Source organism: Sturnus vulgaris, chromosome 3 (assembly GCF_052056855.1).
Source record: "Sturnus vulgaris isolate bStuVul1 chromosome 3, bStuVul1.hap1, whole genome shotgun sequence".
Classification (NCBI taxonomy): Eukaryota; Metazoa; Chordata; class Aves; order Passeriformes; family Sturnidae; genus Sturnus; species Sturnus vulgaris.
Window position 1 is genome coordinate 31,632,862 of NC_142245.1, and position 15,558 is coordinate 31,648,419.

Below are 15,558 nucleotides of genomic sequence, written 5' to 3' on the forward strand. Positions count from 1 at the left end.
TGCCCTGGTCCTGCTGGCCACACAATTGCTGATACAGGCCAGGGTGCCATTGGCCTTCTTGGCCGCCTGACACAGTGGCTCATGTTCAGCTGCTGTCACCAGCACCCCCAGGTCCTTTTCTGCTGGGCAGCTTTCCAGCCACTCTGCCCCAGCCTGCAGTGCTGCAAGGGGCTGTTGTGACCCAAGGGCAGGACCCAGCACCTCACATTGTTGGCCCTCCTACAGCTGGCCTTGGCCCATTGATCTGCCTGTCCAGATCCTTCTGCAGGGCTTTCCTGTGCTCCAGCAGATTGATACTCCAACCCAAATTGATGTGTCTGCAGTCTGACTGAGGGTGCCCCAATCCCCTCATCCAGATCATCAATAAAGATTAAACAGAGCTGTCCTCAGCAATGAGCCCTGGGGGACAGCACTTGTGACTGGGTTTTTTTATTCCTGGAAATACAGGCTTTCCAGTCCCAGTATCCCTGGAGCTGTAGGCATTTTGCTTCTCTGAACCCTACCAATAATTGCAGCTTTGGCAGAGCCTGAGATCCCCAGTACCATGGGTGGCCCAGATTAAGGAAGATGTGGAGAGAGCAATGTTGGTGCAGTGTTGTGCTCTACCTGGCATGCCTTTTCCAGTCCCAGTACCCCTGCAGCTGTAGCCTTCATGGTTCTCTGAACCCTAAACCTACTGCTAGACCAAAATACACTTTGGGATTTAGACTGAGATCTCAAGTTCTGCAGGTGGCCCAGATTAGAAAGAGATGGAAGGAAAAATAAGGTTCATGATCTGTTGTGACATGCTCTCACAGGTGATGAAACAAGTACTGCAAATCTCATGCAAATATGCTACATCTCTGGGCCCAACTCGGCCAAGCATTTCACAGGAGGAATTGTTTGGAGTGCCAAAACTAACAGAGATTCCCAACAGTGGCTGTGATTGAGGTCAAGAGAACAATGAATGACAGTGGCATTTGCACGGAACAGGGATTTTCCTTACAAAGTGCTGATTGCAAGGAGATTCTCTACTGTCCTAATCACAAGCTAGAATACAGTAGCTAATAACTTAATGCAATATAGATGAGCTTAATAGCACTAAGTCTGCCGGGATTTTCTGAGCAGTTCATAGTTTATGCATAATACAGGCCCTTCAGCCAGCGTTCTGGTATGCTGTAAAACTGAGAAATGGGGCTTGAGGGAAAGTGAGCAGCCCTCCATCTAAGATGGGTTGCTGGTGAGACTACAGTGGATCTAAAGGGATAAGAAAATGGCAGCAGTTGGCTCGATCAGAGGAAAACAGAGCAACTCAAAATAGGGTTTTGTGATTTGGAAATCTTTCTCTTCCCCTTTGGCTGTTTGTAATGAGGCTCTGCAAAAGTCCAAACTTATGCATGGAAGTGGGTAAGTTTTTATACTGATTCACTTTCTAGGAACCAACTTACATGTATAAATGAAAAAATGCAAATGAAACTACCTACACATTTTTAAGAGAGGAGGAAAGAGTAGGGTTTTGTGTTGGGAATTTTTTTTTTAAACCCTTTGGAGAAGCTTATGCCTCCAATCTGCTTATCCAAAATACTGTGACTCCAGCTTCCCAATCACTATGAGAAAGCAAGAGCTCTTTGAATCTCTTTCTAGCTGTTTTGTGCTGTTTGTCTGGACAGGAGACTTATTCATATGCCAGGCGTAGTCTCTATCACTGATGGAACTGAGGAACAAGGAGAGTTTACCTTTGTGCATCTAAACTTGGATTATTTGTACATTTTCAGTGCAGCATCTCCTCACACCCTGAAGTGACAGAAAATTCAGTGTGTTGCTCAGTAAGTTGTTTCAGTCATTTTTTACTCTCATGGTTCAGTTGTCGTCACTTAATCTAAGCCTGTCTCATTTCAGTTTCCAACTACAAGCTCGTTTTATGCCTTTGTCTTCTCACATAACGAGCTATTTGTTACCAGCAGTCTCTTCCTCATGTAGTCTCAGACACCAGAACAAATAATCTCTTAGCCTTTTCAGTATGCAATCCAGAAAGGGTCTCTTTAGCCATTCACCACAAGGCATGTTTTCCAGCCCTATATTTATTTTTATAGCCTTCTCATTTTTTTCTCAACATCATTCTGTCAGCATGGCCACACATATTAAACAGGCTTTCAAAAATGATCTCACCAGTGCAGATGTGATGCCCATCTCACGATGTGTTTAGTAAGCTATGGCTTAATCATCCAAGGATTTGGGCATCTTTGGACTACAGAATTAAGCTGAAAGCTGATGTTAATGGGTTACATTAAGTCAGGCTCCTCTTGGAGTCATTATCTCTTTCCTTGCAAGAGTGACGCATTCTTTCCTCAACAGTTTTCTTTCAAGAACCTTTATGTTAAGACCTTTAAGGGTCCCTACCACCCCAAATTTTCTATGGTTCTGTGACTATCCTGGACATATTGAATGAAGTTACCAAAGGACTATTCCATCAGGCAGGCTGACTTGTCCTGTAAGAGGTACTTCTTTAGTATATTGTTTACTGCTACATATTTTGTATCTTCTAGAAGTGTTGGTTCTTATCCTGGCACAGGCACTAAGGAATGGTGATTGTCACTTATCACTGCCTTTGTGTGGGAGGGAAGGAAGCAAAGCCCAAGCCACGTGCCACAGATGTGCCAAAGTGTGCAACCAGTCACGCCAGCTGCAAACAGATTCATTCAGTGTCATTCAGACACTACAGGTGGTCATGTGTGATGTTGGCTACTCAGCCTGAACAGGACACTTTATAATTGACATACTTCAGCTTTGCCAACCTGCTTGCTGGATCTCTGACCTCGATGGAGATGTGAAATAGCATCAATTTAAGAGGTTCATGTGGGCTCTTTCTAGAGATGTATTCCAAGAAGAGATGTTCCCCCTCACTAGAGAGATCCCAATGGTGCATGCAGCCATTTAAAATTTCTTTTTGAACTCTTTCAGTTAATGTGTTTTTAATCTGCTTAATGTGGGCTGCGTTTGAGTAGTATTACATTTTCAATTAGTCTGTTGTGTGGAAGCAAGCCAGGTTCTTTCCAAAGCCTGAGGATGTTATGACAAGATAGTTACTTTTCTTGTTGCTTTCTCAAATACTACTCGGGTTTGTCTGCCAAGGACCCATAAAACTATATTAATCATCATTCATTTTTAACTTTGAATGTTGCATCCCACATTCATCTTCCGTGAGTTTTTTTATGGAATCAGTGAGGAATAAAAAGGTTTATTGCTGAAAGTTTCTGAGGTTTCATCTGCTTGGGTCGACCCAATTATTTGTGTTTGTACCTTCATAGGCAGTACATGCATGGAGGGTACAGAATAGTTTTATCTCCTCTGGTATTCACAAGGTGCTATCACAAACTTCCCCTCAAAGGCCTAGCTGGATGAAGTTTTCCCTCATCTTTTACTACTTTCTGTGTCATTCTTAAGATTTTTATGATCTGCTGTTAGCCTGCCATTCTTGCACTGATGAATTCAGGTCGGGGTATGTAGACCTAGCTAGAGTCTTACAAACAGACACAGCCTATATTTCCATCTTCTCTGGCTTGTATAACAGATACAGCCACAAATATTTCCAAATTTAAGTCCACAAATGTTCTTTCCAAAACTGTATGCAGAATTATATTTACTTCTTGCCCACTACGGTGGGACGTCTCAGTAAGCATTGCTGAAACTGGTTTAAAATATCCTTTTTACCTGGGAATAAGTGATTCTGGGGGGCATTATTATTTATTATGGAGAGGGTGAAAGGAGCAGGATACTGTGTTGCAGTGTGTGCTGGTGTAACTCCTCAGAATGATGATTGCTGATGGATTGACTCAGGCCAGGATCCACTTTCAGATCTTGATGCAGTGGGTCAGAATGAGGAAGGTAACAGCCTTAACTTTTGTGGAGAATTGAGAATGAGAATAATGAAAACTTATGGAACCAACTTCAGATGTTTATGTGTTGGACCAAAATCCAGGAATTGGGAGAAGAGATAGTGTGTCCTTCCCACTTGTCCTGCACATCACTTTGGTTGCAGCTGAAGCTCTCCTCAGCCAACACGAAGAGGTGTCTGTATGAGACAGGCAAGTGACTGCATTGCTGGGATGCTGCTCATCCAAAAATTCCTGCTGTACTGGCCCAGTTTGAGGTCAGTCATGGAAAAACGAATGTCAGATCAGATTTATCCAGTGAATGGGACTGTTAATAAACTTCCCTCTCCTGGTCCAAGTCCAGAGGAGATGGGACAGAGCCGATAGCCAGATGGGGAAGTTGAGGAGCAGTCTGCTGTCCTTGAATGGTTGCCAGTTCTCTCACTGGCTTCCTTTCTATGTCCTGTGCTGCAGAAGAACCCTGAAAAGTGATTTCTGGGAGCCCACAGCACCTGTGACTGTCAGAAGTGAAAGTGGTCTCCCTCATGCAGGGAAAGACGGGGGCTACAGGGCTGCACCTGCTTCAGCAGCAGGGCTGGTGTGCCTTGGAAAACATGGAGCCAGCATCGAGAGAAAACAGGGTTCCAATGCAGGAGTAAGTCTTCTGCAGCTTGAGTCCATATTGTTCTCTGAGGTGGGTGACATAATCCATTCCTGAAGAAATTGGACTCCAAAGACAGGCAGTATCTTTTGGAATAAAGTGCAGAGAGATGATTTTCTGTAACCAGCAATCTGTTGAAGATACATTTATGAAAAGCTATGACAGTATTAATAGGACAGAAAAGTATTTTTTTCATAATTAATTAATAGAGGGGGAGTTGGGCAAAGGTCCTGATGGATGTCACACATTTTAAATGCGTGCAGGTAATGGTGTGAAGGATGAAGGGGAAAGACAGGACGTACAGATGGCAGAGATGGTGGCTGTTTGGCAGCTGGCTTTTTGAAGCCAGTCACTGTTCAGAAAGCTCTCAGCCATTTCATCTGAAGACCTTCTGAACCCATCCTCATTTTTCCATCCTTTGCCCATGATTGATTTGATCTACCTTGATTCATCTGAAAATGATGATGACAATGATGAAGCGGTAACCATCCAGAGAATGACAGCAAAAATGCTTACAGTAAAAAATGTTCTTGCCTTTCCTTTCTCTATGCTATATATACTGATCCCGTGTTTTTAAATTGCATGCATTTCTTGAGTTCCTGTATGCACTGCCCCCCTTGTTACATTAATTCTTATGGGAAAAATTGCTTTGATATCTGTTGACCTCATCTGTTTCATCTATGAGACTGAACGTTTGCCATAAATCTTTTAGTTTGAGCATCCTTTCAGCCTCTTTCTGAACAGTTACGTTTTCATTGTCGTCATCTTCCTCAGATGAATCAAGACCAATCAAGGGTGAAGGATGGAAAAATGGGGTAATGATGGCAGTTAGTAGAGCGGGATATTAAACAACTGGCAGCAGAACTCTGAGGTAGAAGATAGAGAAGTGATGGAGAACTGAGAATTGCTCTATGCAGAATTCTTCATCCATGGTCCAAATTCCCTGCTAGGCCTGAAGGAGAAGCTGAGGAACAGCCTGTTTTGTGTGGGGAAACTTGTCTTCTTTCCACTCTGTAGATTAATGGTGAATCACTGTATTAACTCTTACTGGTCTAGCTTTGTCCCATGCATCCTTTTTGTTTACTACTGTGAATAAAGATTTCAAAGTAAACATATTAAGGAGTGCTGGTTAGTATTTGATGATATTAATTGCTTTGGATGGCCTTCCTTCCTCTACCAGGCTCTTTCTGCCTTGAATCTCTCCCCTTTCCAGCTCTGATCCCACCACACAAACATTACAGCAGGTCTGATTTTTTAATCAGTGTTTCTGATTCTGGCTGTGCTGCCTCCCACTTTGCCTGCCTGTTTGGAAAGCAGCTGTGGAGGGATTGTCTTGTGGTCCCAATTTAGTTTTCAAACTGAAAACAGAAGGTGAGGTAATGCTGTGGTCCAGCTGTGAGCAGAAGCCTCTGATCCCCTGCAGCCCTGACAATAACTGCATTTCTAAAGCAGGGGCTCTTCTCCATTTTGACAGGATTGCAGTCCTCAGAGGTCCTTTTCTCCTGCAGCCTCCTGGCTTTTAAATTTCAATTGTTTTGTTAAAGGGGTGTAAACATATGTAAGTAATTGAATTGTTATGGCAGCTGGCAGTGGAATAGGAGTTATTGGATTGATGCTTGGAATCAGCAGTCACCTCTGCCCAGCAGCTCCTCTGGTTGGGGATGAGAGCCTCCAGGAGACAAGGGGCAATTCAGACAATTCCTTGTAGGAGGCAGCTGCGTACTCTGGACATGAGCCCTGTGGTGGCACTAACTGAACATTTCCTGGAGTCCAAAGATTTCTCGCTGTGTTCACTATGGGAATGTGCAGTCTCCTGTCTGTTTTCCTGAGCTTGTTGTGGCACACAGCAGCTGGAGCAGAGAGGCGTCTCCTGTCCAAGAGCAGGATACACTGCCCAGGTTTGTGTGTTAGACTCAGCTTACTGATCAGCTCATCAAACAAGGTGCACTGGGAGTTCATGGCAGGTTCATATGGAAGGGGGGCACTGGCCACTTGTATGCATTTGCTTTGCTCTGCATCCATCCCACCTAGCAGAGCTGTGAGGGCTGGCATCGCCTTAAACTCCCTGTGCAGGTACAGGACAGAGGCTGGTATGCCAGCTAGGAATTCCTGCCATCTGAATCATCCTCTGGAGATGTCCCTCTCACTCAATAGCTTTGGAGGGAGGTGGCATTCCTAAGATGAGTGTTTCAGTGAAGAAAAATGTGATAAATTAGGGCTTTAAAGTCCTGCTTCAGCTAGCACCAGGTTTGCTGTCAATCGTAGATATGGGAGGTTATCAGTCCTTTCCCAATTGTTCCAAATCTTTCTCAGGAGTGTGGAGGGCCTGTCCTAGGATGTCGAAGTTCATAGATTGACTGTTTTCCCACTATTTTCCCTTCTTTAAACCCTGAGGCTAGTACAGAGTTGATTACTAGGACATGAAAACACCTATGGGGAGGACTTGCAGTAGGCTTAAACTGCAGCAAGGGAATTAGGTTAGATGGTAAGAAAAATTAATGATAAACTCTGAAGTAAGAGGAAATATGTGGATTCTTTGCTTTGGAAGAACCTCATTTATTCTTTCTTGCTGGGTTGATTTTGGGTTTTTTTTTCTTTTCCTTGGTTTGCACTGGCAACGAGTTGCTTTATTCCCAGAACTGCCCAGCTGAGTAGCTCCTCTATGAATTATTGAATAGTAAGATAACTGTTTCTCTGCCAAAAGTTAATGCATATAGGATGCTTTTGGGGAAAGAGTCTCATTGGTTGACTGTTAGTGAATGTTTGGATCTGAACTATTTATATGCTGTTGGGAGCAGCGTGTCACTGCCAGATCAATTTGTTAAACAGAGGCATGTAATAACAGATGCAAAGCTATGAGGTGACACCTTGTTGTCTTGCAGAAGACAGGCAGAACCTGAGTGAAGCGTTGGTGGTCTGACACTGCTACACATGGGAGGGCTCCCCTCTTGTGGGTATGTGGGTGGGCAGGAGAGTGAAGGGTGGGCAGATCCACCCTGGCCATCATGCTGCTTCACTGTGTTATAATTAGCAAGCTTGGTTATAAGCTAGAGAAAACAGTTTCATGTCAGTCTATGGAAAAAAAAAATCTAAGTTTGTGGTTATGCCATTGGCCTGGCAGTACTTGAAGGTATTAGTTCTGAAATGTCCACTCTCACCCTCTATATTTCTCCTGTGAAGAGCTTGGCTGATTGGGTGCTCTGTGGGTGGGGGAAGGCTTAGCAGCATTCATTTCACATAAAAATGTGTCTGTGTTTTCTGTACATGCACCATCTTTTTCTACTTATCTTTTTCAATTAGGAGAGTGTACTGTCTTAAAAGAAGGCGCTAAAAGGTAAGTGAGGCATGGGAATGAAGTGGCTTTACACTGCAGAAGAATACTTGTCTTTGTAGTGTCTTGTTAGCGTGAATTAATTGGGCAGTGAGTCTGAGTGGTGTTCCAGCATGTCTGGGACAGATCTTTTTTTGAGGAGGCATATCTGTCAGGCTAAAGGTCTGGAAATTCCCACCCAGGATGGACTTTCTTCAAAGCACTCTGTAAAGAGAGCAATGTATTTCATGTATTAATCAGCACAGTTCATCATGCAGAAGAGGAAGTCCTTTAGTAAATCCCTCTTTATTAATAGGTGATGACTGGTTGAGCTAATTGGCTTGGAAAGTTCAGGGAAGAGGAAAGCAGAAAAGCTGGTAGTGAATACATTTCATTTGCTTCTTCTTTTAAGCAGTCATCTAGCACAGATCTAAGCATTTTCTGAGCCTTGCCTCTCCAAACCCTGCACTTACTTGTCTAGCAGAAAATATACTCAAATAATTCTGTTTTCTTTGAAATAACAATATTTGCAACTTGGCTTTCAAGCACTATGCAAAAACCACACGTTTTATCTCTTCAAGGCTTCAATACAGGGAAAGACTGAAGTGCAAAGACAAAAGTCATATAAGATAAAAGAATGAGATTTGGCTTTTAGCTGAAACAGCTTGAGCAAGCCTTCCTGGATCTCCCTTTTTCTAACTACTCAAGTATATATTAAACAAGCATATGAGACTGGGCTTGTAAATACGGGTTGGATATTTGTCTCCACATGGAAAACTGTTGGTGCCTAATGTGTGTTCCTAGGGTGTGGGGTGTACCCAGCCTTGTGACAATAAAAGAACTTCCCTCTTGTTTGGGTAGAGAGTTCTGGTCTCTCCTGGAGAAGAAACCATGGAGTTTTCTACCTGCTGTGAGAAAAGGGTTGCAGTACCTTTGCTGTCTGTGATATCGTTATTACCCCAGATTATGGGAACTGGGTGTTGGAAAAGGGAGGCATCCTTTGCTAAGGTTACTTTGATTGTCTAGAGGAGATTAAGGAAGGCTGCATCCAGCATGACTGCAAAAGGATACATATAAGAAATTAAATGTATGCTCCTCGTTTAGGTCTCACAAGCTCCAAGTAGCTGCCTGTGCTGATTTGCTTTCTAGAGAGAGAAATTACTTCCTGTTGTCATTAGCTTCTTTGGATAACAAGACACAGCTAAGAATTGTAACTAACTACTATGTGCAGTCTTTCATGCCAGGTTATCTGTGTGTTGTTTGCAATGTTAATCCTACAAATGAGCAGTCACTTGGGTCTCACCAAGGGACATGGTGAAGACCAAAGTCAGGAGTCCCACTGGTGCTGTGATGCATGGCTAAGCTTTGAGGTAGTCAGTCAGTAGGGTGGGATGAGAGCTGCTGAAATGAAGCAGCTTTCTAATTTAGCACAGCTTGCTATTTTCCTCATTTGTGTTACATACAGCACTGTCTAGATTTAAATAAAAATTTAAAGACTGGTTCTGGAGGATAGAGGAGAGGGTGTTTCTCACAGACAAGGAAGTCTGGGCTAAGATTGGAAGGACCAGGATAAGGGTCCCAATATGGAAAGTATCCTGATTCAGGACACCACATAGTGGAGGTGAGGATACAGGACTCCTGTGCTGCTTTTGTCTCATCTCTGTGTGTGACACCTTGATTAGGGCATCTTTCTCTTTGTGCCTCTCCTTTCCCCCATGACATTGCTGTGCTCCGCTCCTCTTTGCAGCAGAGGAAGTGCTGTGGAAAGTAAATTCCTATAGCAAAATAAGAATGTAGCTGCACACAGAGGCAGTACAATGCTGGCAGCTCACCACCCACAGAGATGGCTGTTGTCAGCTGTACGTGGCTACAGAGGGGACAAGGCTGCTTGTGAGTCAGAAAGCGGATTATGAAGGAGCTCCCTAGCTCTGACAGCCTTTCCAAAACAAGCCAGCATTTGAGATTTGATCAGGTTATGCTATTCACAGTTACCAAACAGCAGTGAGGAAGCAGAGTTTGCATGTGTCTTGCATAGTAGTGTTGTCCTGTGATGTCCAAGATATTCAACCTTCTCAGTTATTGCCTGAACGATTTGTGTGATGTCTGCTCACTCAATGCACCCCTGTTCTGCAGATACTGGCTTGTTTTTAAGCTTGTCACTGATTTCTGTGCATTGATGCCTTAAGTTCTAGCTTTCATATTATCCAGATTCTGTGCTGCATTAGTATGTAACTCTGAACTTCATATAAAATGTTAGCAAGTTCTCTTCACAGTATAGTTAGACAAAACAGTCCTTTTCCAGCCTGGGAAGCAAGGACACCGTTGCAGCTTCAGGCTCAAAAAGTTTAAACAACAGCAAATTGAGAAGAACAATCTGGGAGGATGGAACTTCATAACCTGAACCTGTAATTAGACAATTAAATCCAATATGTAAATGGACCAAAACTTATAAAAGTGTGAAAACTCGTTACACACTGCCCATCTTGGGTCCATCTTGGGTGGAGCCACTGCCTGCCCAAGGTGTATCCTTTGAAGGCCTTTTAATAAATACATTCTTTATTCCTTAACACTGTCTAGGCTCTGTTCTAGGTAGCCTCTTTAGACATCAGCACGAGTCCACTCCAATAAGAGCCCTTCTTTGCCTTTCATCCATACTGGATTGAACAGCCTCATGACAACATTGCCAGTTTCTAATTTAGGGATTTTTTTTTTTCTCTATTTACCCCCACAAGTAAAAATCTTCCAGATGCATCTCTCCTGGGTTGATCTGGCTTCATCACTGATGAAAGAAACATCTCCGCCTCTGGAGGCATCTGAATTTGATGGGAGCCTGCAGCAATCTGACAGCAATGCAAGTATCCCTTGCTGAACAGGATAGCACAGTGACAGTGAAAGGAGAGACTGTGGTCTCTCCATTGAGCTCTTTGGCTCTTGTAAGGAAGAGCCCTAGTTTGGTTTTACCCTTTCTCAAGGCCAGAACTAAAACAGACTTAAACGAAGCAGACCAAAAGTCTAAACTGTGAGAAGGCTTCGCACTCTGACTCTCCTAGCCGGATAAGCATTTCTATTCCAGTTATTTCCACTAAAACTAATAAAAGAAGAGGTTACTGGGACACAAAGCAACACTCCTCGGTGCTTGACATTTCGCTGTTGAACTTCCCTCACTGCTGCCCTTCATGACTGTGAGCAACATTAGCTTAGCAGCCTTCGGTGCAGAGCATCTGCTCTGGCTCACGGTGAGGAGCTGCCTGCAGCCCAGCTTTGCTTTAGGGTGCCTGGCACGCTGGAGTAGGTTGCCTGTGTTTGGCTGATTGGAATTGCTCCTAACTAGCTAATCCTGCTGCAAAGGCAGACTGCCCTGCCTTGTGTTTCACAGCAGCCACGTCTTAACAAGGTTGGTGGACGACCTTTGCTTCAACATTTCCTCTTTACCCCTTTCATCACTGCTCTTGCCAGCAAGCTCTTCTAGAGTTAAGCTGTGTGCTGAGAGAGAAGAGTAATTGTCTGTATTTGCTGTGTTTTTTGCCAGGGGATCCTGAAGCTCTCTATGTGCACAGGGTTTTTTTTTACCTTCTGGAAGTGTAGTAATTTGCTGCCTGCAATGTGGAGGCTGCTTAAAAGAGCAGTTCTGATACAGTTGCTGGATTGCAAGGGAGATGTGAAAAGGTATTTGAGGAGCCTCTGGATGAGGACTCACCTTTGGAACTGGGCTAAAAAATTAAAGAGCACCATAGCAGCTTAGCAAGCCAGAATAACCAAATACAACTTCCTTACAGTCAGCAGGAATTCTGCTTCCCTGTGAGTATAAGAGGCACCTTGAAAATCATCCTTTCTGCAGCTCCCTAAAGGTGTCTGTGCAGGGCTTATATCACAGGCCTCTCGTTCAAGACAGCCCCCATTTCAGGTGTACTGGAGCTGTTCAGTTCCTAGTTCTGGGGAGCAGAAGCACCAGATCATTTAAACATTAAACATTTAAAGCTTTCTTTTGCCTTTAAGTCAGGGGAAAAGAACAGAAACAGAAAAGGCTGTGTTGTTAGTGGTGAGGTTTTTTGGACTGGATCCCTGCTTTTGTGGTGAGTCTGCCTTTTGTATATAATCTCCTTGAACAAGTGTGAATGTGTCAAAGCTAATGTCTGGCTCTGTAATTGCTGTTGGCCTTCCTTTGTTTTCATATCCATTGGGATCCTTGGGGAATAACTGACCCCTGGTGTAGTTCTCTATACTTTGTAGTGATGGGATGATCTGCTTCAGCTCTGTCTCCAGAAAACCCAGGAGCTCCAGGACTACATGCAGAGTTAATGCTCGTTGGGTGTTTCCTAGTGCCAGAGACAAGAGGAGAAAATATAATCAATTTTTAATTTATAGACACTTTCAGACATTCCCTTTGCAAGACAGTAACATAGTCCCAGAGCCTGGCCCAGTGCAAATCAAATAAATTCCGTTTTCCAGCTGAAGAAGATTAAGTATTTTCTGCATCCTTGGCTGCCCTGCTGTTCCAGTGACCTAAGGAAGCCTCTGGAGCATCCCAGCCCTGTTCCTCTGTGACCCTTTACCAGCCCCAGACACTCCCACAGTGAGGCCCAGGAGGGCACTTTCCTTGCAGCACATGTCCTTGCAGGTGGCATTTTGTCCATTTTCAGACCATTTCCTCAGTGCCAGCCCCATACCTGGCACAGCTAGATGCAGTGAGGGAAGCTGCTTTCCCACCTCTCTCTCTCCTCCTCAGGAGACAGACTGCTCTGAGTACATCCGAAGTGGCTGTGCCATTTTTTCAAGTCTTCTTTTTTCTCTCCTCTCCCCTTTTTCTCTTCCTTTTCCCTATATCACCAGCTGGCCTAGATTATAATGTGAGACCCCACTGGCTTCAATTAAGGATCAGATGTGACTGAAGAAATGGGATAGCAGCTAGGGATGGAGATGACACATGCATGGCACTAGGTCTAATCAAGCAACTTCTCACATTATTCTCACTGTGAGGTGGGAGACGTGTGAGCCAAAGGCAAGTCAGCACTTGAAGCACTCGCAGAAACACATCCCCAGGAAAGCCATCTGTAATGAGCTGACCATGACACTCAGCACAGCAGCCTCAGCTCAGGCAAGGGCTGCTTTTAATACACTTAAGGGCCCAGAGACCTGGAGTTGAGAACAAGGTACCTTGAAAGCAATCAGCCATGTCAAATAAAGGCTTCCAGGTGAAGGAAATGATGGGGATAACTGTACATGGGATAGCAACAGATGCATTTGTGTCCCCTGGAGATGGGACACTGCATGCCCACGTGTGGAACAGTGCATGCATCACCTTCATCTGTGGTGAAGATAGAGACGTCACTTGTGTCACAGAGCTGTTGGGTCTTGCTGGGGTCAGGCTATGGGAGGAGACTGGTGTGCTGGAGCCCTTCCCAGCATAGCTCTGTTCAGGGCATCAGGGATGCTGAGTGACCCATGGTTATTGGTGGACCTGTGTCTCTGGAGCTGCAGATGCTGGGTGTTGCAGATGTTGGGTTTTTGGGCTTGGCTGTTCTTGGTAGCTCGATGGACCTTTAGAGGAGGCAGATGCTCTGTCAATCTGTAGGGCATAGAAACTGTCTGTGGAAGAATACTTGCTCTGAACCTGGAGAAGGTCAGTTGTGATTGTACTGAAGTTGCTATAAATCAGTTCCCCCTGTTTTACATTCAGGCTAACAGCTGTTTCGTGTTTAGGATGCTTTTCTCATTTTAGATGGAGAGCTTCTGGTTATCCCAATGCTGTAATGTTTTAATTAAGAGTTTATTGCAAGTGAAACATGTCTGTCAGAGACAGTGGAGATTTAAATCCTTTCTCATTGCATTAAATAAGGAATAACCCAAACAGTAACAATCTGACTTTCTCCTTGCTGTGCCTCAACCATGCCTAAATCATGAGGTCCTCATAAATTTTTACAAGTGCTAAAGAAGTGCAAAAGACATAGTAGTCTCCCTTTGCTAAGGAGGTGAACACATATCACCATTCCCATTCTCACAGTACTACCAGAGAAGCTGACATGGATAGATGTGTCTCACCTCCCAACATCCCAAGGGAATTGTTGCCAGAGATAAAAATAGGACCCAGAGTCCCTGTAGCCCATCTGTGATGTGTTCTATTGATGTATTTGGGAGAGGCCCTCCAAAACCCCTTCAGGTCTGTGGGGAGAGACAGTGCAGATCCCTCCATCTAAATACAATGTCCTTGATAACCCTGCCAAACACTGACAAGAAGAAATGACTGCTTGGGAGCTTACCTGCCTGCTCAGGGAGTGGATTTTATGCTGTATAGGAGGACCAGTCATTCTGATTAGACCCGAGGATTGAATCCAAGACGTGATACAGCTGCTAGCATGGCACTTCTCACATGAGAGAGCAGAGCTTGGTAGCTCCTGCAAGCAGTGCTCGGTGTGGGATGAGTACCTGCCAAAGGTTACCTCTACTCATGAAGTGGGAGGGAGGTAGAATGTGGCCCCAGCCCAGTCAGAAGGGAATGTCAGACAACTGTTGCTTTTGGTGTGATGGATCCTGGCTTCAACCCCTTGGAAATCATAGGTACCTGTCTTGTCAGAGGCGATCGGGGTGACCATGCTGGATGAGGCAGCTGTTCCCTGATGGCATCCCTGTCTGTTGCTCTGTTGGGTCTCCAGTCCCCCCCGTGGTGGAGCCAGCCTTCCAGGACGTGCGGCAGGGCATGGGGCACAGCGTCACCCTGCGCTGCACCATGCTCAAGGGCAGCCCCATGAAGGTGGCCACCTCCGTCTGGCGCTTCAACGGGAGCCTCCTGGCGCAGCCCCTGACAGAGCAGCAGGACTACTCGGAGCTCAAGGTGGACAGTGTCAGCCGGGAGACCAGCGGGACCTACGAGTGCAGCATTTCCAACGACGTGGGGGTCTCTGCTTGCCTCTTCCAGGTGTCTGGTAAGTCACAGGATGCACATCAGAGCAGGCTGTTGGATGGGGTCATGGCAAGCTTGCTCCTCATACACTGGTGCCAGCACAGTGCACCCCTATTGCTTCCTCTGTGCCCAGCATTCTGTTCAGGGGGAATGATTTTCCATAAGCCAGCAGGGAGAGCTGTCTCCATCATCCAGGCAGATGGACCTGGAGCAGTTAAGTGCTAGCCACTGTTCTATTTTTTAGCAGTGTTTGGCTACTTACAGGACTTAAACTCAAGGCTACCATCAGCTTTCAAGCTTGGACAACATGTATCGTCGACAAGTATTGACCAAGGGGTAGTGAAAAGCTCTGTACATCCCTCCAGCAGGCTCCAAACCATCTGATTTCCTCTTTAAAAGCAAACAAACAAAGAAACAAAAACTGTATTATGTATTCCTGTGCCTTCCCTATGACTCCTGGCTATCTGCACCTCACAGTGTTTTCTAGCATGTGAGCTGGGAATGGACACTAGTACATAGTGGATTTGCTGCTCACAGTTTTCTTTGAATCCATCATCCACTGTAATGGGACTCCTCTCCAGCACCTGCAACTGCAAAGAGGGATGGCAGAGTTATAGCATCTAAAACTGCACATCTGACCTGGCCTCTCCAGCTGATCATTAAATCTGCTTTTCCCATGACCCCAGAACTGACTTGAGCACAATTTTCTAAGAAAGCTCTCCCATGAAGTTGCCTTAATAAGCAATAAATTCAGTCCAAATATTCAGGTTTGAGTCCAAGGCCAATTTATAATACTTTTCAAGCCTGGGTTGAAAAAATGAGAATGAATAACATCCAG

The 15,558-nt window shown here is 44.8% G+C and overlaps 1 protein-coding gene across 2 annotated transcripts in view; it reads left to right on the plus strand.

The window, feature by feature from the left end:
• The window catches only part of MDGA1 (MAM domain containing glycosylphosphatidylinositol anchor 1), a 147,644-nt gene that overhangs the window by 77,914 nt on the left and 54,172 nt on the right, over positions 1-15,558 (plus strand). For both annotated transcript variants that reach the window (XM_014878053.2, XM_088161290.1), the window contains exon 9: positions 14,473-14,742. In XM_014878053.2, coding sequence (XP_014733539.2) covers positions 14,473-14,742 — 270 coding nt within the window. The remainder of the gene's footprint in view (positions 1-14,472; positions 14,743-15,558) is intronic.